Source organism: Trachypithecus francoisi, unplaced genomic scaffold (assembly GCF_009764315.1).
Source record: "Trachypithecus francoisi isolate TF-2019V2 unplaced genomic scaffold, Tfra_2.0 Lachesis_group11, whole genome shotgun sequence".
NCBI lineage: Eukaryota > Metazoa > Chordata > Mammalia > Primates > Cercopithecidae > Trachypithecus > Trachypithecus francoisi.
The window spans coordinates 85933891-85960330 of NW_022681456.1; the positions used below are offsets into that span (position 1 = coordinate 85933891).

The 26440-nt window shown below is 40.5% G+C and overlaps 2 protein-coding genes and 1 pseudogene across 2 annotated transcripts; all 3 read right to left on the reverse strand.

Annotated features, from left to right (window-relative positions):
* Positions 1-4782: 4782 nt before the first annotated feature.
* Positions 4783-16866, reverse strand: CUNH12orf54 (chromosome unknown C12orf54 homolog). The gene is made up of 7 exons (XM_033223487.1): positions 16780-16866; positions 14170-14220; positions 13653-13691; positions 11455-11487; positions 9545-9569; positions 7386-7434; positions 4783-5537 (listed from the first exon to the last, which is right to left on the reverse strand). Exons 1-7 carry the CDS (start codon positions 16864-16866, stop codon positions 5396-5398), a joined length of 426 nt encoding a protein of 141 aa, XP_033079378.1. The 3' UTR covers positions 4783-5395.
* Positions 11927-12443, reverse strand: LOC117090761 (annotated as a pseudogene).
* Positions 16867-19045: 2179 nt separating the features above from the next.
* Positions 19046-20008, reverse strand: ANP32D (acidic nuclear phosphoprotein 32 family member D). The gene is given in 3 exon segments (XM_033222254.1): positions 19046-19321; positions 19324-19525; positions 19527-20008. Coding segments are annotated over 3 exon segments (801 nt in total). The 5' UTR covers positions 20000-20008; the 3' UTR covers positions 19046-19195.
* Positions 20009-26440: the final 6432 nt, after the last annotated feature.

The window sequence follows — 26440 nt, forward strand, 5'->3', positions numbered from 1 at the left end:
GGCAGGGACTGATGGCAAAGGCACTTGAGGGAACTTATTTTAATGGAAACCATTCTGTGTCTTGATTTTGGTGGTGATTACATGGCTGCCTAGATTTGCCAAAGCTCATCAAACTGTATAGTTAAAATGGGTTGATTCTATTTAATGTAAATTATTAAAGATGATAAAAAGATAATAAACTTTAACTTATACAGATGTAAAATGTATGACATGAATAGAAAAAACAATAGCAATGGAAAAATAGAAGTTTATTGTTTTAAGGTTTTCACATTTTACCTTAGGAGAAGGTATATATCATTTGAAAGTAGAATTCAAAAAGTAGATACGTTAAAGTTATAAGTAGGTAAGTTAAAACTTCATATTATAAACTGAGAAAACACTAAAAAAAAATTAGAATTTGTAGTTAATAATCCAGTAGTGGAAATAAAGTGAAAGGCTAAAATATATTCAGTTAACCCAAAAGAAGGTAGGAAAACAGGCAAAAAGGAATAAATTACAGAATGAAAAAACAGAAAATAGTATGATGGTCATTTTGTATCCAACTACTTACATGTGCATTATACATAAGTGGTCTAAAAACTCCAGTTGAAAGGTAGACATTTTAGAATGAATAAAAAAGCAAGACTCAAATATAAGTTTGAAATGTAAATATGATTTAAATATAAATATAAAACACATAGATTAAAAGTAAGAGGATAGAAAAAGATATCACACAAAGCTCTAATCATAAGCTAGAGGAGTTCTGTTAACAGAAAAGAGTGGAAGTGGTGAGAAATGGGAGAAATTATAGCATATATAAATGATATTGAAATAATTGCAGCAACAACAAAAAAGAAAAAATGATTCAGGAAAAAAGGGGAGAATTGTGGGAGCAATACTCTTGAGAAGGCTTGATCCATTATGGACCTAGTGCACAAGTAGAGGACGTGCCTATAGGTAGGCACGTGGATAGGGCATCCAAGTAGACAAGTGGGCCACCTTCATGCTTTCCTACATATCATCTTGCCCTATTCAATGTTTAGACCTCCACTTATTTTTTCTTTTCCTTGATATTATATTGTCTAGAACATTCAGAACTATGTTGAAATATGGCAACAGTGTTAGAAAGCAGTCTTTTCTCTTAATTTAATGACATTTTTAATGTGTTACTTCTGATATACTGATTCCCTTGTCCTCATGTCATTAATACTTAAGCAAACAGGTAGGAAGCTACTTTTTTCAGGCTTATTCTAGGCTAATCAACTTGGGATCGCAGACAGGTGAGCTAGGCAATAAGGATGTGTGCCAAGGGCACACTCGCATATACACTGTAATGCAGGAAACCTCCCATGCCACTTCGATCTTATCCTTAGGATTGATTTGTAAAACCTGCTCTCCTCCATTGTCCTGGCTCCTTCAAAGTCCTACTTGCCCCATGGGTCTCCTCCCCAAAAGTCCTTAATACTCTCTAGGGGCTACATTATTTTCCCTTAAAATTTAGGAAGTAAAACTTGTGAAGATCCTCCCCACCTCTTAGCCCAGGAATGAAGGCATGGTAACAAAAGCAAGTAAGTGTAATTGACTAGGTGATTGAAAAAGCTCTAAATCTTTCCTTTGCAGAGCAGATTCATCTATCTAACAATATGTTTGAAGTCTCTGCTTTGATGTCTCATAGACTCTCAAACATATTTCCAAAAGTAAACTTTTGTTTTCACCTCCAAAGTCTCTTCCTCTCAGTCGTCTCAATTTCTAGTAATGTGTTGCTTCCTTTCACCCAGTTGCTCCAGTTTGAGTCCTGGATCATCCTTGATGATCCTCAGTGACATTAGTGCTCCCTCACTTAATGCCATTTATACAGGAGATATTTTACCAGTTGCAATTTCTTTACTCTGTGTTCTTTAAGCTCAGTATCTGACTCACGATAGACCATATTTTCTGTGTAAATGAAGTTCTTTCCTCAATATTATTTATTTATTTATTTATTTGAGACATAGTCTCGCTCTGTTGTCCGGGCTGGAGTGCAATGGCACCACCTTGGCTCATTGCAACCTCCACCTCCTGGGTTCAAGCAATTCTCCTGCCTCAGCTTCCCGAGTAGCTGGGATTACAGGCACTGGCCACCATGCCTGACTAATTTTTGTATTTTTAGTAGAGACAGGGTTTCAGTATGTTGGCCAGGCTGGTCTCGAACTCCTTACCTCAGGTGATCCACCTGCCTTGGCCTCCCAAAGTGCTGGGATCCACTGCGCCTGGCCTCAATATCATTTATTAATGAGTGCTTCTTATCCTTCTTGATTAGGAATTTTTGGCTATCACAGGCTGAAACTTTTCTGGATCATGAATTGCATTTCTATTCCACTAATTATTTCTGCCTTTTAATGTGATACAATATAATTTCAGTGGCTGTAACTTTGAGAAGTAAAAATTTGAAGGTAACTCCATTAATACCTTCATTTGTTTTTGGACCTTTTTTTTTTTTTTTGAGACGGAGTTTCACTCTTATTGCCCAGGCTGGAGTACAATGGTGCGATCTCGGTTCACCACAACCTCTGCCTCCCGGGTTCAAGCAATTCTCCTGCCTCAGGCTTCCTGAGTAGCCGAGATTACAGGCATGTGCCACCACACCTGGCTAATTTTATAGTTTTAGTAGAGATGGGGTTTCTCCATGTTGGTCAGGCTGGTCTCGAACTCCCGACCTCAGGTGATCTGTCTGCCTCAGCCTCCCAAAGTGCTGGGATTACATGCATGAGCCCGGCCTGTTTTTGAACATTTTGTCTTATGCTTCTGGATGAATTTTGCTACCTATTTGTATAAAATGTCTTGCTGAGGTTTTATATTTAAGTGTTTTTAGAAATGGAAAACACTGGGCGGAGTGCAGTGGCTCACACCTGTAATCCCAGCACTTTGGGAGGCCAAGACTGGTGGATCGCCTGAGGTCAGGAGTTCGAGACAAGCCTGGCCAACACGGTGAAACCCCATCTCTACTAAAAATACAAAAATTAGTTGGGTGTGGTGGCAGGTGCCTGTAATCCCAGTTACTTGGGAGGCTGAGGCAGGAGAATCACTTGAACCTGGGAGGTGGATGTTGCAGTGAGCTGAGACTGCACCATTGCACTCCAGCCTGGGCGACAAGAGCGAAACTCTGTCTCAAAAACAAATAAAATAAAATAAAATAAAGAAATGGAAAACACTGACAACATTTTTAATATTGTTGAGCTAGCATGAAAATAGAAGGCACCCTTGTCTGGTTTTGTTTTCAGTACAATCCAATAATTACAGTGTCTCCTTACCAGGTAATTTAATTTTTAAAGTGTTAATTAAAAAAATAAAATTTTTATGTTAACAAATGCTGAGTCAACATCTATGAGGTGAAGATTTTTATAAAGGTACCTTATTGCCATAATGTGTTCTGATTATTATTTTGTTGGTGGTGTGACAAATTCTCACTCTGGGGGTTAAATCTTACATGATATAATATTTAATATATGACGTTCATTTGTTCAGATTTTGTTTAAAAGGAAAGAAATAAAAATTCTACTTTACCAGTTACGTAATATGTTTTATTTTATATATGCAAAGATTACCATCTTTTTTATAATTTATATATGCAAAGATTACCATCTTTGACAAATATCCTAAATAGTCTTTTCCTGTAGGAAATGCTTTTGGACTAGGTGGTCTTTTCACAGGCTGGGAATAACTATCTTTAAATGGTAGACTGTGAGACCATCCAGATCACAGGATATTGGAAATGAAAGGCACCTTCAGCATTTTCTAGTAACAGCTACTTACTTTATGGGAGAGGAAACTGAGGCCCACAAAGAAGAAAAACTTAGACAAAGTCAGATTGAGTTTATGACATAATAGTGCAGGTTCTCCCATGCTACGGTGCTGTTCTTTGAACGAAATGCACTATCATACTTGGAAATTCTATCACTACCCATTCCACAGCCCAGGAAGAACCAGGAGGGCAAGTCTTTGATGTCACATTTATTTCATCAGCTGCTTATTTGCTGGTTTCCTTGCTTTGGCAGTTGGAATGTGCTTGGGTCTCACTTGATTTCCAAATTCCCAGTTTCAGCCATAGGCCCTGGCATCTCCACTCATGGGCACCACCCTCTCTTTTAGGTTCAGTGATGATATCTGCTAATATCTCCCCCTTTTCAGGCAACTGAAGCTGTGCTGTAGATGTCATAGTCATATGGATGGGAATAAAAAGAAATTTATTCTCCTCCCTGCTGGACAATTTACTAGGCAGGTGACCCTGAGAGTAAAAGCAGTCCTCGTGGTGATCCTTCTACTCTCACGACCCCATCCCGAGACATCCAACGGAAACTAAGGAGGAGATTCACTGGTTGTCGACCATATTCTCTCTGTGTAGTTTCCACTTCAGGATTATTGCTGTCCTACACTTGCTATCCATGTTGTACTAGAGGAAGGAAGCTTCCTGCTTTACAATCTGAACCCAAACTGGGTTTTGACAGAGGTTTTGTGAGTGTATGTATTACATTCCGCAAAATATAATCTTAATGCTAAAATATTGAAATACTTTATGTATTTTGATGATTTGTGGGGGAAACAGGATAAAATATTCGAAAGGAGGCTATTCAAGAAAGTACATAGTCACTGTACTGAGACACAGGCAGATGAAACCAATCTTCTCCATCACCTATAACTCAGATTCTTTCTTTAAAGGAATTCCTAATGAGCCCTAGAGAAGGTCATATAGAGGGTGTGGCTGGTATAGTCTCTGCCACAGTGTGAGTACCTGAGACAGTCTTCTTCTCCAGGTGGCTTAGGTGTCAGATGAGCAGATGGAGCAGGAGAGTGAAAAGGGTTGAGGAAATGGCCTGTCACTTAAACAGTGCCTTTGGGGAAGCATATTCAAATACTTTAGGAAAGAAATCCCGGACAAGGGAGTCTATAAAGGACAGACTGTGTTTGACTCTTGACACTGAATTAAGCCCCCAAAGTAGTGTAAGTTTCTAGAGGGAATTATAGGCCTCGCATTTGTTAATGTGTTTTAAAACTTTACACCTTTCCATCTCTTTATCCCACAATTTTCTGTCCTTGGTTCCTGAACACTATCCACACCTGATGCACTCTGTTTGGATCTTTGTCTTGATCCTTGTATAAAACTGTCCATACCTGATGCACTCTGTTTGGCCCTTTGTCTTGATCACAGAGCCCAAAAGAACCTGGCCTAGCCCTGCCTTCACTTGTCCACCCTCTCACCCTATTCCCCCTTGTATGACTGCACCTGCTTCGTGGGGTGCTGCCCTGCCATGTTGGGATGAAGACCTATGAGGCCTGGATTCCTGACTACCACAGATGGGCAGGGTGGAGCTGAGGGGAAAGACTGCCCGGGTAAAACAACTGGCTGAAACAGAGATGTCCTTCTTCCTTGGTTATAGAGTTAGGGTCCAGGGTAGGAAGGTGATTGACTGAAGAGCTGTGGCTTCAGGTTGTGGACACAGCCTCCTGATGGTTTCTCTCCAGAGTTGAACTGCAATCTTCTCAACTTTGGGGTCATAGAGGAATCTGGAGGCCTTACGCTTCTGTGCCAAATAAGAGAAAGTTGTAGACATATGAAGGAAAGAGATCTTACCCTTTCAGTCCCCTTCCTGGCCTCCATTACCCTTAGGGATTCTATTATTACACTCCACCAAGAATGAGCATCTTAGGCTCTGGGAGTTGCAATTTCCTGATGGATGCATGGCTCATAGGAAAAAGCTCTTTTTGGGTGGGCTTTAGGAGATGAAGCATCATAACCTATTGCAGCCTATGTTTTCATCAGGAATATTCCTACTGCTTGACTCAGAGGAATAATAAAATTAAAATTAAATAATATCATATATCTGAAAGATTTTGACCAATCAAAAGTGCTCCTCATATGCAAAGGTTTACAATAGTTACATTTAGAATTTTGTTAATATGAAATCACTTTTCATTTATTCCTTCCATGGTTTCAGCACTGAGAAAGTTAAAGCATAACAATCCATCTCTTTAAAACAAATGGCTTTATTTTATGAGAGTCAATTTTCTGAGATAGGGACAAATTCTGTTTAAACAGGGATCTAGGGAGTTCATCTTTTCCATTTCCTGGTTCGGGAAAAACCATAACATGTCAAAATTAGTTTTTTTTTTTTTGAGACAGAGTTTCACTCTTATTGCCTAGGCTGGAGTGCAATGGCACAATCTTGGTTCACTGCAATCTCTACCTCCTGGGTTCAAGCGATTCTCCTGCCTCAGCCTCCCGAGTAGCTGGGATTACAGGCATGCACCACCATGCCTGGCTAATTTTGTATTTTTAGTAGAGACGGAGTTTCTCCATGTTGGTCAGGCTGGTCTTGAATTCCTGACCTCAGGTGATCCACCTGCCTCGGCCTCCCAAAGTACTGGAATTACAGGCATGAGCCACCGCACCCGGCCTAATTTTTTTTTTTAAACATTATTTATCTTTAAGGCCCTCTGAAGTACATGGTGCTACTGTCTTTCTTGACTATCTAGTCCTATTTCTCAGTCGCACTGTTGGAAAGTCTTTCCTTCCAACGTCTAATTTAAATTTATGTTGCAGTAGCCTGATCTTTTTTGTCCTCATCTTGTTATGGAAGAGAAAGCAACATCTCTCAATATTAGGGCATTTTAACTTTTGTTAATTTTCTTTTGAAAATTAACTTTTGCTAATTTTCTTATGACTTTCTTCTAAGTCCTGGATCCCTTTTTTTTTTTTTTTTTTTTTTTTTAAATGAGACAGGGTCTTGCTCTGTCTCCAGCCCAGGCTGGAGGGAAGTGGCATGATCATGGCTTACTGCAGTCTTCACCTCCCCAGGCTCAGGTTATCTTCTCACCTCAGCCTCCGGAGTAGCTGGGACTACAGGTGTGCACCACCATACCTGGCTAATTTTGTATATTTTGTGGAGACAGATTTCACTGTGTCGAACTCCTGGGCTCAAGCAATCCAACCGCCTTGGCCTCCAGAAGTACTGGGATTACAGGCATGAACCACCCCACGCCCAGCCTACGTCCTTGATTCTTTATTCCTTCTTTGTGGTCTTCCTTTCCTAGCTGTCATTCTTTCTATGTTCCCTTACTCCCTCAGTTGAATTAAGATACTTTCTTACAATAAGATACTTTCTTATGGTGAGGTTCAGGGCTGATCCTGAGGGTTCAGGGCTGATCCTGAGATTTCAGGGATTTCTGATGGGGCTGAGGATGGAGGAGGAAGCCCAGGCTCTGTAGTTCACCATTTGTAAAGCTAGTCAGGTGGGGAGGCATTTCTTGCCCCTTTGGAAGCACAGGCTTCTGAAGGCTCAAGGCTCAGAGCTAGCTATATTTGTGGCCAGCACCCCCATATCCAGGTGGGTGCCATCTCCCTTGAACATTGTCAGAATCGGGACACTTACCCAGTCCTGGGTGCTGATGTCATGGGTGTCACGGAGCAGTTGCTCATCCCTGAAGTGGACACAGAGGAGTCATTCTGTTACAAGGGCCTGGACATGTCTCCCCAGCTGCTCAGCTCGCATCCCTGGTTTGAAGTATAGCCAAAGTGGGAGGGGCCAGACTTGAAGGGACACTAACGACCTAACGAACCCGTCAGAGAGGCAGTTGCAGAATGTGGCACCAGACATCTGGCCCCCTGTGAAGCAGAGCGGGTCATGGCCACGGAAGCTCTGTCATCCAGGGCTGGGAACTGAGTTAGCCAAATGTTTGCATCCCAGGGTGCTGCCGCTGGAACAAGTCCCTGGTAGTTCACTTCTTATCTCCATTTTTTTGTGTGGGAAAGGGATACAATGAGACTTGAATTCTCATCATCTCACCCTGGATTTCACCCTGCCTTGCTCCATTTTCAGGAAGCAGAAAAGCAGCAGCAACAGTTAGATCCTAAATCCACATTTTTACAGCCCAGGTAATCAGGTGGGTGTCCCCAGGGTCCTGCAGGGATCTCTTTGGAAATCAGGCTTCTGAGGATGAAGGAGAGCATTCTCCAAGCAGAGGTGAGCTTGGCCCTTTTGACCGTTTGAACCTTAGGGATCAGCATCCAGGGAAAGTATCTCACGAGCCTCTGGATCTCACAGTGGAGGCCATAGTTCCTTGTTCTGGAGTGGAGGTGATGGACCAGGTTTGGAGAAAGATCAGAGGGGTCTTCTCTGGGACTGTCTGTATTTAAAGATCCCCAAGAAGATTTCTACTCTTAACAAACTCCATTTTGCCGCGGGGCTGAAAAAGCATAGAGTGGTTCCAATACCAGAGAGACCCCAAGAGTAGTCAGAATCTCCAGATTTCCTCCTCTCCCTGCCTCTTGTATCCACAGCTGAAGGCGCCTCACCCCTTCCATGGGATATAAAAATCCTTGAATTCAATCTCATTTAATTTGACTTTGGAGGCTCTCTCTTTGGGCTCAGTCATGTATATCCTTGATAATCAATGGGATGCAAGAGCCAGGAGCTTTGGCACCATACAGGAGTCTCTTAGAGGTAGAGAATCGCGGATCTCAGAATTCAAGCCTAGCTTAGACCTACTGAATAAGAATCTGTTTTTTAACAAGGGACCCAGGTGATCTGTATATATGCAAAAGTTTGAAAAGCCCCAATTTGTAAGTTCGTTCTTGGATAAGTAAAGAAAAGAGTTCCACATATGGCTTTTGTGCTATAATTCTAGACTCCTGGGTATTTTGAATATTTTCTTGAAATGCTAGAATTAGCAACTGGGCGTTTGAAAACTGTAACTTGACCACCCTGAATAATCATTCCACTCTAGCCTGCCTGCCATTCTATCCCTGTGCCAGCCTTGGGAAGCTGTTCCCCTTTTCCGTACTTGCTGTCTTTACAGACAAGAACCATATCTAGCTGAGGCATGAGAGTGTTCTCAGGCCCTCAACAGCCATTCCAAGGGAGAAAAAGATTCTTCCATCCCTGTCCACGTGCTGTAGACTGAATGTCTATGTCCCCTCCAAATTGATATATTGAAACCTAATCCCCAAAGCAATGATAGTAAGGCGTGGGGCCTTCGGGAGGTAATTCACTTATGAGGGCAGAGCCCTCATGAATGAGATTAGTGTCTGTATGAAAGAGAACCTAGAGAATTCCTTTACTACTTCCTCCATGTGAGGACACAGTGAGAAAGTTGGCTGTCTATGAACTGGGAGGCAGGGCCTCACCAGACACCAAATCTGCTGGCACCTTGATCTTGGACATCCCAGCCTCCAGAACTGTGGGAAATAAATTTCTGTTGATTATAAACTAACGAATATGGTATTCTGTTCTAGCAGCCTGAACAGACTCAGACATGAGGCGATTGAGCTGGACAGAGGAGAGACTTGCAGTACTTATGAATGCTTTAAGGAAAGCCAATTCCCAACTTGGTTGAAGTGGGGAAAGAAAAGAACCTGGACTCCAGCCGTAAGCTAAATGGAAGATCCTAGGGTGAGACTTTGGGATGAACTCCATATCTCTCTTTGTATCTCCATTTTTTTTTTTTGTATGGAAAATGGATACAATGAGACTTGAATTCCAGATCCCCTCCCTTGTTTCCTTATCCAAACCTTGGAATGGTGCTCTTTTACCTCGAATCTGAGCATCTTCCTGCAGCTGAAAAATAATGAGAATCCAGAGTCAGAGATGATAGGGCTGGTCTCCTGTGGACCTGCAGTGTACTAGCTATAGACTTGGTCAAATGCAGGGATGTCTGTTTGGGAAAACATGGGCTTCTTGGACATGGAACTCCCAAGATTTCTTTCTTTATTTTTTTGAGATAGAGTCTCACTCCGCTGTTCAGAATGGAGTGCAGTGGTGTGATCTCGGCTCACTGCAACTTCCACCTCCCAAGTTCAAGCGATTCTCCTGCCTCAGCCTCCCCAGGAGCTGGGATCACAGGTGTGCACCACCAAGTCTGACTAATTTTTGCATTTTTAGTAGAGATGGGGTTTCACCATGTTGGTCAGGCTGGTTGAACTCCTGACCTCAGGTGATCTGGCCACCTCAGCCTCCCAAAGTGCTGCGATTACCATCCAGCCACTTTGGCCACTGTGCCCGGCCAAAATCCCAAGACTTCCAAAAGCACAATTTGTATTGTTTTTGTATCTCTCACACCAAACCACTTAATATAATGCCCTGCATATAGCATATGCTCAGTAAATGTCTTTTGAATAATGAATGAATAAATAGGAGCAAGCTGTGCCTCTTTAGGGGTGGGAGACACACAATTCATCGCTTATAGTCATAACTATTCATACCAAGGTCTCACATCTTTTATTCTTTGTGGCCCTCTGACCTTCTGCTATGTCTTTTCTGGGCCCTTTTACACTCCTCATTGATTCTCCAGTGGTTCTCTGCAGAGAAGCTTTAACTACATATAAAGGATCTTTAAAAAATTCCTTCTTGGCTGGGCGGGGTGGCTCATGTTTGTAATCCCAGCACTTTGGGAGGCCGAAGTGGGCGGATCACCTGAGGTCAGGAGTTCAAGACCAGCCTGACCAACATGGTGAAACCCTGTTTCTACTAAAAATGCAGAGGTTAGCTGGGTATGGTGCCACATCTGTAATCTCAGTTACCCAGAAGGCTGAGGCAGGAGAATCACTGGGACTTGGGAGGCATAGGTTGTGGTGAGCCGAGATCATGCTACTACACTGTAGCCTTGGTGGCAGAACAAGACTGTCTCAAAAAAAAAAAAAAAAAAAAGAAAGAAAATCCTTCTTAGGCCGGGCACAGTGCCTCACACCTGTAATCCCAGCATTTTGGGAGGCCAAGGCTGGCAGATGGCTTGAGTCCAGGAATTCGAGACCAACCTGGGCAACATGGCGACACCCTATCTCTACAAAAAATAATTAAAAAAAAATTAGTTGGGTGTGGTACTCCCAGCTACTTGGGAGGCTGAGGGAGGAGATTCGCTTGAACCTGGGAGCCAGAGGTTGCAGTGAGCTGAGATCACGTCACTGCACTCCAGCCTGTGCACAGAGTGAGACCATGTCTCAAAGAGAGAGAGAGAAAGAGAGAGAGAGAGAGAGAGGGAGAGAGAGAGAGAGACTGAAATCTATAGAAGAAGAGCCAAGGAGAGCAGAGAAAGAGGTTTTATTTCTATTTATCCAAGAAGGGTAGCTCTTGTCTCTAATTCGTACTTCCACACAGACATACTCACCTAATAAGGCAGTTTACTACATCACTAGGGGATTCTCCCCAACTCAGTCACTTATCAGCATTTCATACAACCACATAGAGCATTCTTGCTGAGAGAAGTTCTAGCATATACAATTTTCTGTCTGTATTATCACATTTCCTCAAGGGAACTGTTAGGCATCTTCTTGCCTTAGCTGCCTGGACTGACAAGACAGTGGTACTCTTTAAGGGAGAAATCACTAGAAAAATAAATGAAGCTGAAACCTTGGTCAGAGGCAACATCTCAGTAGGGTAAGAAAAAAAATGGGATCAAGGCACATGATAGGGCTGGGGAATTCAGAGAATCAAAATCTAATCTCGCCTCCTTTTGCATATCCTTAAAAACTGTCAGCACCTGACAGAAGACAAAAATATAGAAAAAATAATATTGTAGTTGATTACTTTATTCCAGAGAGATTTCACACAAAAAATTAAGTTACCTAGTCTCCTAGCCACTAGGCTGTAGAATGTGAGTGCCAAGAGACTGTGGCTTTGTAGTTCTAGCAATAAATCCTCACTGACTTCCACTCTACAGAAACCTCTGGGCCACCATTTCTTTATGTGGTAAATGAGCAAAATACAGTAAGGTATTTAAAGAAGACTGGGCTGTGCCTTGAATGTATAACGAAACCTACCATCATATTTATTTTCAGTCTAATTCGTTCTTATTCTGAAGCTTAGCATAGGTATTCAACCGATATTTATTTACTTGTTGGAGGGAGTGTAAAATCATATGATCACTTTGGAAAAAGTTCTGGCACTTTCTTTTCTTTTCTTTTTGGCTGTGAGTTTATTCAATGCAAAATAATCCTCTCCAATTTTACTGAGGTAGATGTACATCCACAACCAAATCTGCCTCTAAACTGGAATTCAGCTGCTGACCCAGCCCCAGCCTCGACTTTCTTGTCGGCACCAGGGGGCACAGCATTCTGTCTGTAGGTATTTCTGTTGGCTCCCCCTCTTGTGAGTCTTGCAGATCACTAACCCTCCAGACCTTTTAGGCCGAGGCCTGCCAGTCTCTGGATGGCTGTGGCGTAGAGTGACAGGCACAGTCTCCGGGTGATGAAGGTAATCATGGAGATACTGGATACCCTCATTGACAAGGTACCAGTAGAAATGTCTCCAGGCAAACGATTGCTTCATGTAGCCTCGGGACTTGAGAGACTGTATGGCCTTCATGATGTGAAGGATGGGCACATTCTTGTCTGCCAGCTCCGGGTGCTTAGGCATGTGGACATCCTTCTTGGCCACCATGACTCTCTCCTTAAAAACGAGTTCATAAATGGCAATCCAGTGCTTTGGCATCAACATTTCAGTGGCTATAGGGTCCAGGGCCGGGGCTGGCAGTTTCTTATAAAACCAAATATCTGCCTACTGTATTACCCAGCCATGAATGGATCCAGTGACTGTTGGAACTGTGGGTTGTCTCCCTCGGGAGAAAGTGTGAGAACTTTTAGATAGTTGTTATCTTGTTTGGCGGAAATATAGTGTATGTCGATATTCAGGAGCTTCAATTTGTATATAAGGTACCTATGGAAGATGAATGGTCAAAGGGGGAGAGTGTGCCAAGGATGAATTCGTTGCCTCTCAATGGTGAATTCACTGCCCTTTGTTCACTCTTTGTTATATTATAAGTACCTGATTATTTTCTTGTTCTCAACAGGATGGTCTTTTGACTCTTACACAAGCAATTTACTCTTTAGCTAATATAATAATTGTAAGAACATGAAATAGTTATGCTACTGTACAGCATTATAATTAAGATTATTTCCTTATATAAAGAGTCATCGAATATCACAGAAAATAAAACATGTTGGACACATTATTCATTTTATATAATATTGTACAGTGGGGGCTGACACAAGAGGCTCTGGAGAATTTTACTCATTTTTAATCAGAAATGATTAAATGCTCAGTTTCCTGTACTGTAAGTTCAAAAGTGATCAATTATCTTTTAATTCTCATCTCTATCTGAGGTTTTACAAGCAACTAATATGGTAAGATTGGGATGTTGAAGTAGCTGGTATTTATGTGAAGGCCTCTTAGAAACTCCAAGTAAATGTCTGTATTCTATGAAAGTTCACTACAATTTGCTGTGGGTATCTTATGGGCATTACTGGCTTCTGCACATATATACCCTTCAACTATAAAGTGAAACCTGGCATTTTTACGTTTGTGAATTGAAATCAACATTTTCATGTTTGTGAAAGGCCATACCTGTGCTTTCAAGTCTGTAAAAATCACTGAGAATTGGGGATTAAACACCCTTAAAACAAACAGGACCTGTGACAGCTTCAAATAAGTGGGTGTCAGGAAGGGGCACTGACGTGCATAGACCCGAGAAGCTCTGAGAATATGAGACGGCACAAACGACAGAACAAGGTGGGAGGGAGCGTGTTGATCCTTCACCGTCAATCAACAAACCACTCAAGGAAAGAGAAATAAATGTGCTCCTTCCTGAAGCCTTCCCCCACTTCCCACCTCTTGCCATGCTGTCAAAAATGATTCCTCTGTCCTCACCTGGTCCCACAGGGTTTCAGTGATGGTTACCTGTCTTTCCTGTAGAAATAAGGAACAAATGTTGGAAACAATATCCCACCTCTCCCGGAAACTGAAGTGACACATTATGAAACATTATGAAGACAAGGTATTTCTTGGAATTGAGCTGGACACCCAAAATCATCCCATTTCTCAGGCAGCCAAAAGTCTCCTGCAGCCCTGCGGAATCATTTCATCCCATATATCCTGCTTCGCTCTGGATCTAGCTGGTGTGTGACAGGTCCAAACAGACCCATTTGTTTACCACCTTGTCAATGCCTGTACAGCCTGCCTGCCCCTGGAGTCAACTGGTGAAGCAGTGGCATTGGAGATATTACTGGTGTGGTAGACAATGACCCACTCTACCAGCCAGTCAAGAGCACCCCGTCCCTTCTCAGGCAGCTTTTTTTTTTTCCTCCTATCTACAACCTCTTCTCCTCCCCTCTCCCTAGGAATTAGAAGGCCCAGAGGATCCAGAGAGTTTGCATACCTTACCCACCTGTGATCTCATTGTCCCTTCTATGGATGTGCTACAGAGAATGATATAAACCTGATGAGGAGCAGAGAACGTGGGATAAAGGCTTCTCCTAACTCTCTTCTATCACTCCAAGCAGGAATTCTTGAAGTTTTTGTACTAAAAATCCAGGAAGGATAGCCAGGGTCCTGCCTCTCATATCCCTTATGGGAGGTATAGGGACAGGTGGGAACCTTGCCTCATCTTCCAAGTATCTTGGAAGCCCTTTGAGAACTCTAAAGCATGGAACATTGGAAGTGAAGGTGATGGTCACTGTCATTAAATCTTGTCATTTTCCTGCCTGCCTAATTTATGTCTACTCTTCACCCTTCACCCCACCTAACCTGTCAAACTTCCCAGGTCCTCTTTAGAAAGTATACTCAATTAGCAAACTGCTTCCTTTTTATCCCCCGAAAAAGTGTTCTTTTCCTTCGTGACTTCTGATGGGGTGGTAATGGCGATGGAAGGCTGAGGAAGTGGAAAGATTTTGCTTATTCTTGGCAGCACAACTGAAGCTCTTATTCCTAAATACCACCTCATTCCTAAATCAGTGCCAAAGTCACCTAGGAGAGGATGTATACAGATATACAGGTAACTGGAAGAAAGAAGAAGGGTGAAAGTGAGTGAAACCCGGGTAACCAGTCTGCTCTACCATGCTTGCCGATCCTGAGCAAACAGCCTCATCTCCTGGCCGTGTGGTTCCTGCTAATACAGTTCCTGCCATCAAAAAAAGCAATAATTTCCCTTTGTGTTTTATCTGATAGACAAGGCTGTAATCACTACAAGTCAGTGAAATATTTGACAGACTCCAGTCTAGCAGGTGTGAGCACAGCTTAGTTCATAAACCTCGTTTTTATTACGCATATCTCCAACCTGTAGCTATCTTGGGCCACTTTTAAAATTTATATTCTGATTTTCATTTTTTCCACAGACTGAAGCAGTTTGGGGCCCATAAACTCTCGGAACTAACTATCCCAAACTCCTTTCCCAAACAGAAGAGAAAATGCTGGGATTTGAATCCAAAGAGTATAGGTTAAAGAAATAGGAAAAAAAAAAAAAATCCAGAAGAGAGGGAGGAACCAGATCTCAGAAAGTAAGTCACCGCCTTTGGAAAATGACAGGAGGATAAGAGCAGAGGGAGCTCTAGAGTCTGAATTTAGAAATGTGTCCTAAACCACCCATTCGTCAGCTTCTGATCACATCTGTGATTCAACTGCCAGCTTGCAAGAAATACAGATGGCAAAGAAATACCTTAAACTATACTATGGGCCTGAGCTCAGCAAAATCCAGACTATAGGACAATGACCTGATTTATACAACAAGTACATTACACAGAAAAAGTGGGGCAGGGAATGAAAGGGGAATGTGGAGATTTTTTAAAGATACAGGCAAAACCAAATTACAATGTTTAAGAATGAATGCTTGGGTGATAAACCATAATAAAAACCAAAGAATTGATTACAAAAAAAAAAAAAAAGCAATAAGTTTTCCCAAACAGGAGTAGGGAGGCCAGTAATCACAGGGAGTCTGGGGACCCACAATAGAGTGAAAACTGGGCTCTAGATGACACTGAAGTTCAAGACCAGCTTGGGCAACATAGTGAGACTTCGTCTCTACAAACAAAACAAAACATAGCACAACAAAACAAAACCAACAACAAACAAACAAAAGAGCAGCAGCAGCAACAACAAAAAACCCCAGCCAGGCACGGTGGCAGACACTTGTGGTCCTAGCTTACTCAGGAGGCTGAGACAGGAGGACTGCTTGAGCCCAGGAGTTTGAGGCTGCAGTGAGCCGTGATTGCACTACTGCACTCTAGCCTTAGCAACAGAGCAAGCCCTTGTTGCTAAAAAAAAATAAATAAAATAAAGTAAAAATAAAAAGACATTGAGCCTACAGATTTCCAGTTAAGAGGAGACTGTTGATGAACACTGATAGCATTGACATCTTATCAGATGGCTCAGGCACACAGTTCTGCCAGCTGGAGTGCTATTTCTCCATAGAACCCGGCAGAGCTACTACTCACTGCAAATCCAAGCCATGCCCCTAATTCTGAAAACATCCTTTTAATTTATTTAATGATACATATTAATCGTACATATTTATGAGGCACATGCGATAGTTTGATAATGCATACAATATCTAATGATCAAATCAAGAGTATTTAGGATATCCATCACCTCAAACATTGATTAGTTCTTTGTGCTGGAAACATTTCCACTCTTTTCAGCTAACTATTTTTGAAATACATAATAAATTATTGTTAATTATAGTCACCCTACTATGCTATTGAACCTCAACCCTAAGCCTGTTTCCTCACCTATAAAACAAGAGGAGTAATCTTTCTCTCAAGGATTTGGGGGATGATTATATGAAAGCATTTGTAACTGTTAAGTGTTTTCAAACGTTATTGTTGTGTGTTATTTTTACAGTGTCCTGTCCACTTTCACCATCAAAAAGCATATGTTCATCAGCAGAAAGGCCAGGGCGCTGGTGTGGTTTATGTGCTTTCTCATATGGAAGTCTAGGAGACTCCAATATCTACTCATTATTTTTTCCTCAAGGTCCTGCAGCTGTCTGGAAGAGAATTCATACTCTTAGATAGAGCAGATTCCCAACTTCCTGCAGACTCAGGCTTCTCAATTCCTTGCTGGTTCTCAGGCTTGAGGTCCAGTTAACCATTCCGAGCACTTTCATAAGATAGGCAGCTTAGAAATTTATAAGTTATTTTTCACTTTCTCTTCCCAAATTTCTACAAACTTTTAGTTTCGCTAGTGTTGCCCAGGCTGGAGTGCAGTGGCGCAATCCCGGCTTACCGCAACCTCCGCCTGCAGGGTTCAAGCGAGTCTCCTGCCTCAGTTTCCCAAATAGATGGGATTACACGCATGCACCAGCACGCCCAGCTAATTGTTTGTATTTTTAGTAGAGATGGGGTTTCTCCATGTTGGTCAGGCTGATCTCGAACTCCCAACCTCAGGTGATCTGCCCGCCTTGGCCTCCCAAAGAGCTGGGATTACAGGCATGAATCACCACGCCCATTCCCAGATTTCTACCAACTCTTATCTCAAAACATCTGCTGCAAGTTCAAAGGCTCAAGCCAAGTTCTGATTCCTTTATGAAGCTTTCCTGATCCATAAGTTCACGGTAAACCCTCCTTCTTTTCTGACTTCATGAATACCATCACCTGGGTCTCATATTTAGCCTCAAGCAGCAGATTCTAGCCCTCTTTTCCACCCTAGACCAAGGGAAGCTTGATTTTAGGTGGTTGGCCTTGATTCACACTATAGAGGATACAAAGGACTAATATCCAGAATCCATAAGGAACTTAAACAAATAAATAAGAAAAAACCAAACAACTCAATTAAAAATTGGACAAAGGACATGAACAGACACTTCTTAAAAGCAATTTTTGTGTGTGTGAAATAATTCGTTTTATACATTCCTGAGTTTCAACCATACATTCTTTTTACAATACAACAAACAAAACAATGAAAGATATTCAAAACAAGGTTCCAAGGTTGGCCCAACTTGATTGATTGGGTATTTGTGTTTTTAGTAACTTTACAGCTTTTTAAAATGAAGCTTTTAATGAAGATATACCACTGAGTCTTGCTTTAAAACCAAAAGTATTCAAACTTAGTATCACATTATATATATATATAAAGTATACAACAAGTACATTATATATATATATATAATATTATATATATATATATTTTATATATATATATAAAATAAGAAAAGCTATTCTATCAGGTAACAAAAATGAAGCTTCCCCCTCACCTAGCAGTTCATCTGGAATGCATCTTGAAAAGATCAGTAGCCTGTTGGACTTAAAGAAGCCATCCCCCAAAAAATTGTGTGAAAAAATTTATTGAGATGTATCAATGACAGACATAAAACTCAAAGTTTGGCTCATCTGAGGGGCAGGAGAAAAACTGGTACAGATGTTCTTTTATACAGATGAAACACGGGTTCACAAATTACACATCACTTACAAAGCAACCAGAGAGGGACACGAAAGCAAACCTGTACATTCACTAGGAATTTGCAGTCATTTCAGATTTCCACTAGGTAAGAAAATAAAATTTTGCGTCAGTTTTTCCGTGCTCGGGTGTATGAAAAAAAAAAAAAAGCCCAGCTGACGTGTAGCAACATCTCCAGCACTTAGGTCTGTAAAAATGTTCTAAGTGCAGAAGTACATATGGAAGAATTCTCTCGCCATTTTTGTAAAACAAAACGTTCTAATATTTTACAGAACAAGATAGAACAGTTTTTTTTTTCTTTTAAAGAAGTTGAAGTTTGAGGGTTTGTTTCTTCTCTTTTAATTATTACCAAATCCATTTTCCTTGCAACTCACAAGCCTGCCGTTTTCAGCTGTCTGGCTCTTAAGCTCTCAAGAGTAACATCTGAGTCCTCTTTGTAGAGCGAGGCCCACCATCATCTGTGAAGGGGGAAAATGGATGAGAGATGGGGAATGTTGCCAAACCAGTGCCAAAATATGCCTTTAGGTCGCTATTTACAAACCAGGGTGTTGGATGCCTCTAGCAGGCCGGAGAAAAGCAGGTATCATGTGAATCAAAGCAAAAGATATGGCTGGTGCTCAGCCCCTCCTGGGCGTTGAGTAACCAGAGACCAGCCACAGCCTTCCACCCAACCCAAGAGACTTGGGAAATACCAGGAAACGTAAGAGAACTCCAAACCATCTTCTTTGAGAGCCAGGAACAAATGCTTAGTGTGTACTTAGCTATTGCATTTACAGGGACAAAAACCAGACACAAAGAAAAAGTAGGGGGAAAAAATAAAGAGTGGCAGTAAAAATGGTATTTTATTCCACCCCCTTCCACCCTTCCTCCCCCCACTACCCCCAGTAGCTTTTCCTCTCTAGTTTCCACAGCAACGTTACAATCAGAAAAAAATAAGTCTCAGGGGGCAGGATTGGAGCGGGGGAGGGGATATGGGTAAAAACAGTCAAATCACAATAGAAATTTTTCAAAATAGGTTATTCCACTTAGTCATCATCTTCTCCCTCATCTTCAGTTTCTCGTTTTCGCTTCTGACCCTCTTCTTCTTCACCAAGCTCTTCTTCATCTTCCTCGTCATCTACCTCTCCATTGTTATAACCTTCATCCTTCTCCCACTCACGTCCTCCTCTTCACCTTCCTCCTCCTCACCTTCCTCCTCCTCCTCCTTGTCCTCCTAGTCTTCCATTACCTGAGCATCTTCATCATACTCCTCCTCATCCTCATCCTCCTCCTCGTCATCCAGGCACTCCACGTTGCCCTCAGCATCCGAGTTAGAGGCCTCCTTGTCGTCCGGGTCATAGCCGTCTAGATATGAATTGCGGGAGGAGCTTGAACACCTTTTCTCAGTAGTCGTTCAGGTTGGTTACCTCGCAATTGAAAAGGTCTAAGCTCTTGAAGTTTTCTAACTTTTTCAGGGGCTCTATTGTGCTGAGGTCTTTAATTTTGTTGCCACTTAAATTTAGATGCGTGAGGTTTGAACACTTTTCTGCCAATACTTCTAGGCCCCCTGAGACTCTGTTACCGCTTAGTTCAAGCTTCTTAAGTTTGTTTAACTGTGGTAAGTTTGCGATTGAGGTGAGGCCTACGTTGATTGTACTTAAGAATTCCAGTTCTTCAGATTCATCTGTGAGGCCTTCCAATTTGCCTTCATTCGACCGACTGTTGTCCAGGACAAGTTCTTTCACATCAGAGGGCGTCCTGTTCCGCAGCTCTAAATGAATCCGTTTGCCCATCTCCAATTCTCGCGCTTGCTCTCTGCAGAGGCTCCCGCGCCGGCAGAACTCAATCATTAAACACCGAACCCATGACGGCACGTCTGAAAGCTCAACCAGCTCTGCTCGGTTCTCCAAAAGTAAACTCTTAATTCCACCCACCCCCAAAATCTATTATCTCCCATCACATTAAATTGTGCTATCATTCACCCAGTTGCTCCAAAACCTTAGAATAATGACTACTTCCTTTATTTTTCTATTTTACATCAGATAGATGTATTGGCTGTACCTTTACAGCGTTTCATAAATCTGATCACTTGTCATCATCTCTAGGCCATGCCATACTATATATCTCAAGGACTATTGCCAAAGCCTCCTAACTAGCTCATTCTTATCTTCCTGAAGCAGCCAGAATGCTCATTTTAAAATGCAGAAAACCCTAAAGACTCTGACAAAAGGTTACTAGAACTGATAAACAGTTTTAGTAAGGTTTCAGGATACAAAATCAATATACAAAACTAGTGGCATTTCTATACACCAATAGTATTCAAGCTGAGAGTTAAATTAAGAACACAACCCCATTCGCAATAGCCACAAAGAAAATGAAATACCTAGGAATATAGCTAACCAAGGAGAGGTGAAAGATTTCTACAAGGAGAACTACAGACCACTGCTCAAAGAAACCAGAGATGCACAAATAAGTGGAAAAACATCCCATGTTCATGAATTGTAAGATCAATATTATTAAAATGGCCATATTCCCCAAAGCGACTTACAGATTCAACACTATTTCTATCAAATTACTGATGTCATCCTTCACAGAATTACAAAAAAACTACTCTGAATTCATATGGAACCAAAAAATAGCCTGAATAGCAAAAGTAACCCAAGCAAAAAGAGCAAAACCAGAGACATCACACTACCTGACTTCAAACTACACTATAAAGCTATAGTAACCAAAACAGCATGGTATCAGCACAAAAACAGACACATAGACAAATGGAACAGAATAGAAAATTCTGAAATAAAGCCTTACACTTAAAACCATCTGATCTTTGACAAGACCAACAAAAACAAGCAATCGGGAAAGGACTCTCTACTCAATAAATGGTGCTGGCTAACCATACACAGAAGAATGAAACCAGACCCTTACCTTTCACCATATACAAAAACTAACTGAAGATGGATTAAAGTTTTAAATGCAAGACTTCAACCTATAAAAATTCTAGAAAATATACCCCCAAAAAAGGAATCAGTATATAGAAGAGATGTCTACATTCCTATGTTGGTTCCAGCACTGTTTACTAAGATTTGGAAGCAATCTAATTATACATCAACAGACGGATGGATAAAGAAAATGTGGTACATATACACAATGGAGTACCATTTAGCTATAAAAGTAATGAGATTCAGTCATTTGCAACAACATGAATTGAACTGGAGATTATTATGTTAGGTGAAATAAGCCAGGCACAGAAAGACAAACATTGCATTTTCTCACTTATTTGTGGTATCTAAAAATCAAAACAACAGAACTTATGGAGGAGAGGCTGGGAAATGTAGTGGGGGCTGTTGGGGGAGATGAGGATGATTAATGGGTACAAAAAATAAAAAGAATGAATAAGACCTACTATTTGATAACACAACAGGGTGACTATAATAAAAATAACTTAATTGTACATTTTAAAATAATTTAAAGAGTGTAATTGCATTATTTGTAATTTAAAAGATAAATGCTTGTGGGGATGGATACCCCATTATCCATGATGTGCTTATTTCACATTGCATACCTATATCAAAACATCTCATGTATGCCATAAGTATATATATCTAATATGCACCCACAACATTTTAAAAAATTAAAAAAGAATAAATACATATAAAAAATGAAAACAAATTCTAGAAGAAAACTTAGTAGATGCCTTTGTTGACATCAACCTTGGCAAAGAATTTTTGGCTAAGTCCCCAAAAGCAATTGCAACAAAAACAAAAGAAATGGACCAGTGGGACCTACTTAAATTAAAGAGATTCTGCACAGCCAAAGAAATAATCAGTAAACAGACTACCTACAGAAAAGGAGAAAATATTTGCAAACTAGGCATCTGACAAAGGTCTAATATCAGGACTCTATAAGGAACTTAAATGAACAAGCAAAAAGCTACCCCATGAAAAATGGGCAAAGGACATGAACAGACACTTCTTGAAAGAACACACACAAGTAAACACAGGAAAAAATGCTCATCAGAGAAATGCAGATCAAAACCACAATGAGATACCATCTCACACCAGTCAGAATGGCTATTAACAAAAAGTTAAAAAATAACAGATGCTGGTGAGGCTGCGGAGAAAAGAGAACACTTCTACATTGTTGGTGGGAATGTAAATTAGTTCAGCCACTGTGGAAAGTAGTTTGGAGATTTCTCAAAGAACTTAAAACAGAAATACCATTTGATCCAGCAGTTCCATTACTGGGTATCTACCCAAAGGAAAATAAATCATTCTACCAAAAAGAAACATGCATGCATGTGTTCATCGCTGCACTATTCAGAATAGTAAAGACGTGGAATCAACCTAGGTGCTCATCAATGGCAGACTGGATAAAGAAAATGTGGTATGTATACATCATGGAATTGCATGTAGCCATAAAAATGAATAAAGTCATGTCCTTTGCAGCAACATGGATGGAGATGGAGACCATAATCCTAAGGAAATTAATGCAGGAACAGAAAACCAAATACTGCATGTTTTTACCTGTGGGAGCGAAACATTGGGCACTCATGAACATAAACATGGGAAGGACAGACGTTGGGGACTACAAGTGTGGGAAAAGACAGAAGGGATTGTGTACTGGAAAACTACCTATTGGGTACTAAGCTCACTATCTGAATGCAATATACCCATGTAACAAACCTGCACATGTACCCCCTGTATCTAAAATAAAAGTTGAACAAAAAGTGACTACTTTGATATTAATATAACCACAACAGCTTTATTGTTGTTGTAGTTAGTGTTTGCGTATCTTTTCTGGTCCTTGTACTTTCACTCCATCTGTATCTTTATACATAAAATATGTCTCTTATAAAATAAATAAATAAACAAACAAATACATAAAACACATACAGATCACATCACAGCCTTCCTCAAAACCCTGCGTTCCCTCTGCATCATGCTTAGGACAAAACACACATGGACTTCCATGTCCAGGCTTACTCCTGGACATCATTACTGCCCACTCCACCAGTCCGTTCTGCTTTAGTCACACTGGCTTCCTTTCCCTCAGGTGTGCCAGATGTGCACTTCCGTCTCAAGGTTTTGGCTCCGTCACTCAAATGACATATCCTCAGAGAGATCCTTTTATATCCCCTCTCTAAAGCAGCAGCTACCACCACATGCCCTTTACTCTGATTTGTATTTTTTAAATCCCCACTTGACATTATAAATATCTAATAATTTTGTTTGTCTGTTTCATCTAATGGAATGTAAGCTTCATGAGGGCTTTTGTCTTAATCATTATTGATTGTATTTACAGTACAAAACTACATTTGAAAAATAGAAGGAACTCAAATGTATGTAGAATAAATGAGCCAACGAACACTACATAGTGACATTTCCTGTGGGTGGGAAGCCATTGCATTATTCTCCAGGCCAGTGATGAGGATACTAGGGCATCCTGCAGAGGAGAGGCACCCCTCTGCTGCCATGATATCATCTAAAATAGTTAAGTTGTTACACGGCCCCCCAACACAAAGAGTTACATTTAGACTACATTTTCAAGAACTTTATTGAGGTATAATTGACATACCATAAACGACACATACTTGCTAAGTTTGGGCACGTATATACACCCATGAAATTATCAACAAAAACAACATAATGAAGATATCCATGAATTCAAAATTTCATTAGACCCTTTGGTAATCTGTCATCTTAGCCCTCTCTGCCATTCTGACCCTCCCATCCTGAAGCAACCATGGATATACCTTCTCTTATTGTATGAATAGAACATTATACGTTCTCTAGAATTTTATTTAAATAAAATTATACAGTGTGTACTTTTTACGGTATGGGTTCTTTCATTTCAAATAATTATTTTGAGATTCCTTTTATTATGTACAGCATTCATGTCATTCATTTTCACTGCTGAGTAGTATTCCATCATGTGGTGTATTCATTTCATAGGGCTGCCATAACAAATTACCCCAAAATTGGTGGCTTTAACAGCAAAAATGTATTCCCTCACAGTTCTGGAGGCCAGAAGTCTGAAATCAAGGTGTCAACAGGGTTGGTTTCTTCTAAAGGCTTTCAGGGAAAATGGTTCCAAGCCTCTCTTTTAGCTTTTAGTGGCTGCAGACAATCCGTGTAGTTCCTTTGCTTGTAAATGCCTCATTTCAGTCTCTGCCTCTGTCTTTCCATCACCTTCTCTTCTGATGTGTCTTTCCCTTCTCTTCTAAAGACTCTTGTCATTAGACTTAGGTCCTATCCTAATCTAGGATGATCTTATCTTGATATCCTTAACTTAGTTATATTTGCAAAGATCATTTTCGCAAATAAAGTCACATTTATAGGTTCTGAGTGAACATCTGTTGGGGAGGGGTACCATTCACATCACTACATGTAGATATACTACCATTTGTTTTTCCACTTACCTGTTGATGGGCAGTTTGGTTATGTTCAGTTTGGGGCTATTACAAATAAAGTGGCTATGAACATCCATTCACAAATTTTGTATGGACATATGCTTTGTTTCTTTTGGGTAAATAGGAGTGGAATGGCTGGGACATATGGTAGGGGTTGTATATTTAAAAAATTAATAAACTATCAAACTGTTTTCCAAAGTTGCAGTACCATTTTACATTCCTACTATCAGTGTATGAGATTTCAAGTTGCTCTATATTTTTACCAGAATTTGGTATGGCCATTATTTCTAATTTTAAATATCCTAATAGGTGTGTAATGTTGTCTCATAGTTTTAATTTGCATTTCCTTAATAACTAATTGTGTTAAGCATCTTTTCATTTGTAAACCATATATATATTGTTTTTGAGGCAGCATTTCGCTCTTGTTGCCTAGATTGGAGTGCAATGGCTCGATCTCGGCTCACGGCAACCTTCGCCTGCCTGGTTCAAGCGATTCTCCTGCCTCAGCCTTCTTACCACCATGCCCAGATAATTTTTGTATTTTGAGTAGAGCTGGGTTTCACCATGTGGGCCAGGATGGTCTCGAACTCCCAACCTCAGTTGATCCATCCGCCTCGGCCTCCCAAAGTGTTGGGATTACAGGCATGAGCCACTGCGTCCAGTTGCAATCCATACATCTTTGATGAAATGTCTGAACAAATATTTTACCCATTTTATAATTGGGTTTCTTGTTTTATAATAATAGATTAAGTTTTGGGTGTTTGTTTATTCTGCATTCAATTCCTTAATCATATATGTAAATTGCAATTGTTTCTGCCAGTATGTTTTTTAGGAAGAGGAAAATCTTTAATTTTGATAAAGCTCAATGTATCAGTTTTTCTTTTTAGAAATCTTTGCCTATCCCAAGGTCACAAAGTATTTTTCTAAGGTTTTCTTCTAGAAGTTTTATAATTTCAAAGTTTTTAGACTTTACCTTTAGTTCTATGATTCATTTTGAATTAACTTTTGGAGTGGTGTGAAACATATCATAGAAGTTCTCCCTTGTTGATATTCAATTATTCCAGCACATTTTTTAAAAGACAATCTCTTCTCCCCAACTGCCTATGTACTTTTGTTGAAAAACAACTGACCATATATTCATGAGTCTATTTCTAGATTTTCTATCTGTTCTATTTGTCTATTTTTCTGTCTTTATATCAATACTGCATTGTCTTAGTTGTTATAGCTTTATAATGTCTTGAAGTCAGGCAGTGTAAGACCTTTGACTTTGTTCTGTTTCAAATTGTATTGGCTATTCTAGATTATTTACATTTCTCTGGGAATTTTAGAATCTTCTTGTCATTTTCTACATAAAGGCCTGCTGGGATTTTGATTACAATTGTGATGAAACTATAAATCAAATTGGGGGGGCACTGACAGCTTACCATTTTAATATTGAGCTCTTTTGTGAATTAATGTATATCTCTATTTAGCTCTTTTTAAAATGTAACTTTTAAGTTCAGGGATACATGTGTAGGTCTGTTATGTAGATAAACTTGTGTCATGGGAGGTTTGCTGTACAGATTGTTTAATCACCCAGGTATTAAGCCTAGTACCCATTAATTATTTTCCCTGATCCTCTCCCTCCTCCCACCCTTCACCCTCTGTTAGGCCCCAGTATGTGGTGTTCCCCTCTATGTGTGCATGTGTTCTCACCATTTGGCTCCCACTTGTAAGTGAGAACATGTGGAATTTGATTTTCTGTTCCTGTGTTAGTTTGCTAAGGATAATGGCTTCCAGTTGCTTTTATGTTACTGCAAAGGACATGATCTCGTTCTTTTTTTATGACTGCATAATATTCCGTGGTGTGTATGTACCACATTTTCTTTATCCAGTCTATCAA

Coding starts and splice junctions, on each gene's coding strand:
- CUNH12orf54 (XM_033223487.1), bottom strand. CDS start 16,866: ATGGTTAACTGGACCTCAAGCCTGAGAACCAGCAAGGAATTGAGAAGC. Junction 14,221..16,779: donor GGAATCTGCTCTATCTAAGA/GTATGAATTCTC, acceptor GCTCCTCATCAG/GTTTATATCATTCTCTGTAG. Junction 9,570..11,454: donor TTAAGGATATGCAAAAGGAG/GCGAGATTAGAT, acceptor ATTATTTTTCAG/CTGCAGGAAGATGCTCAGAT.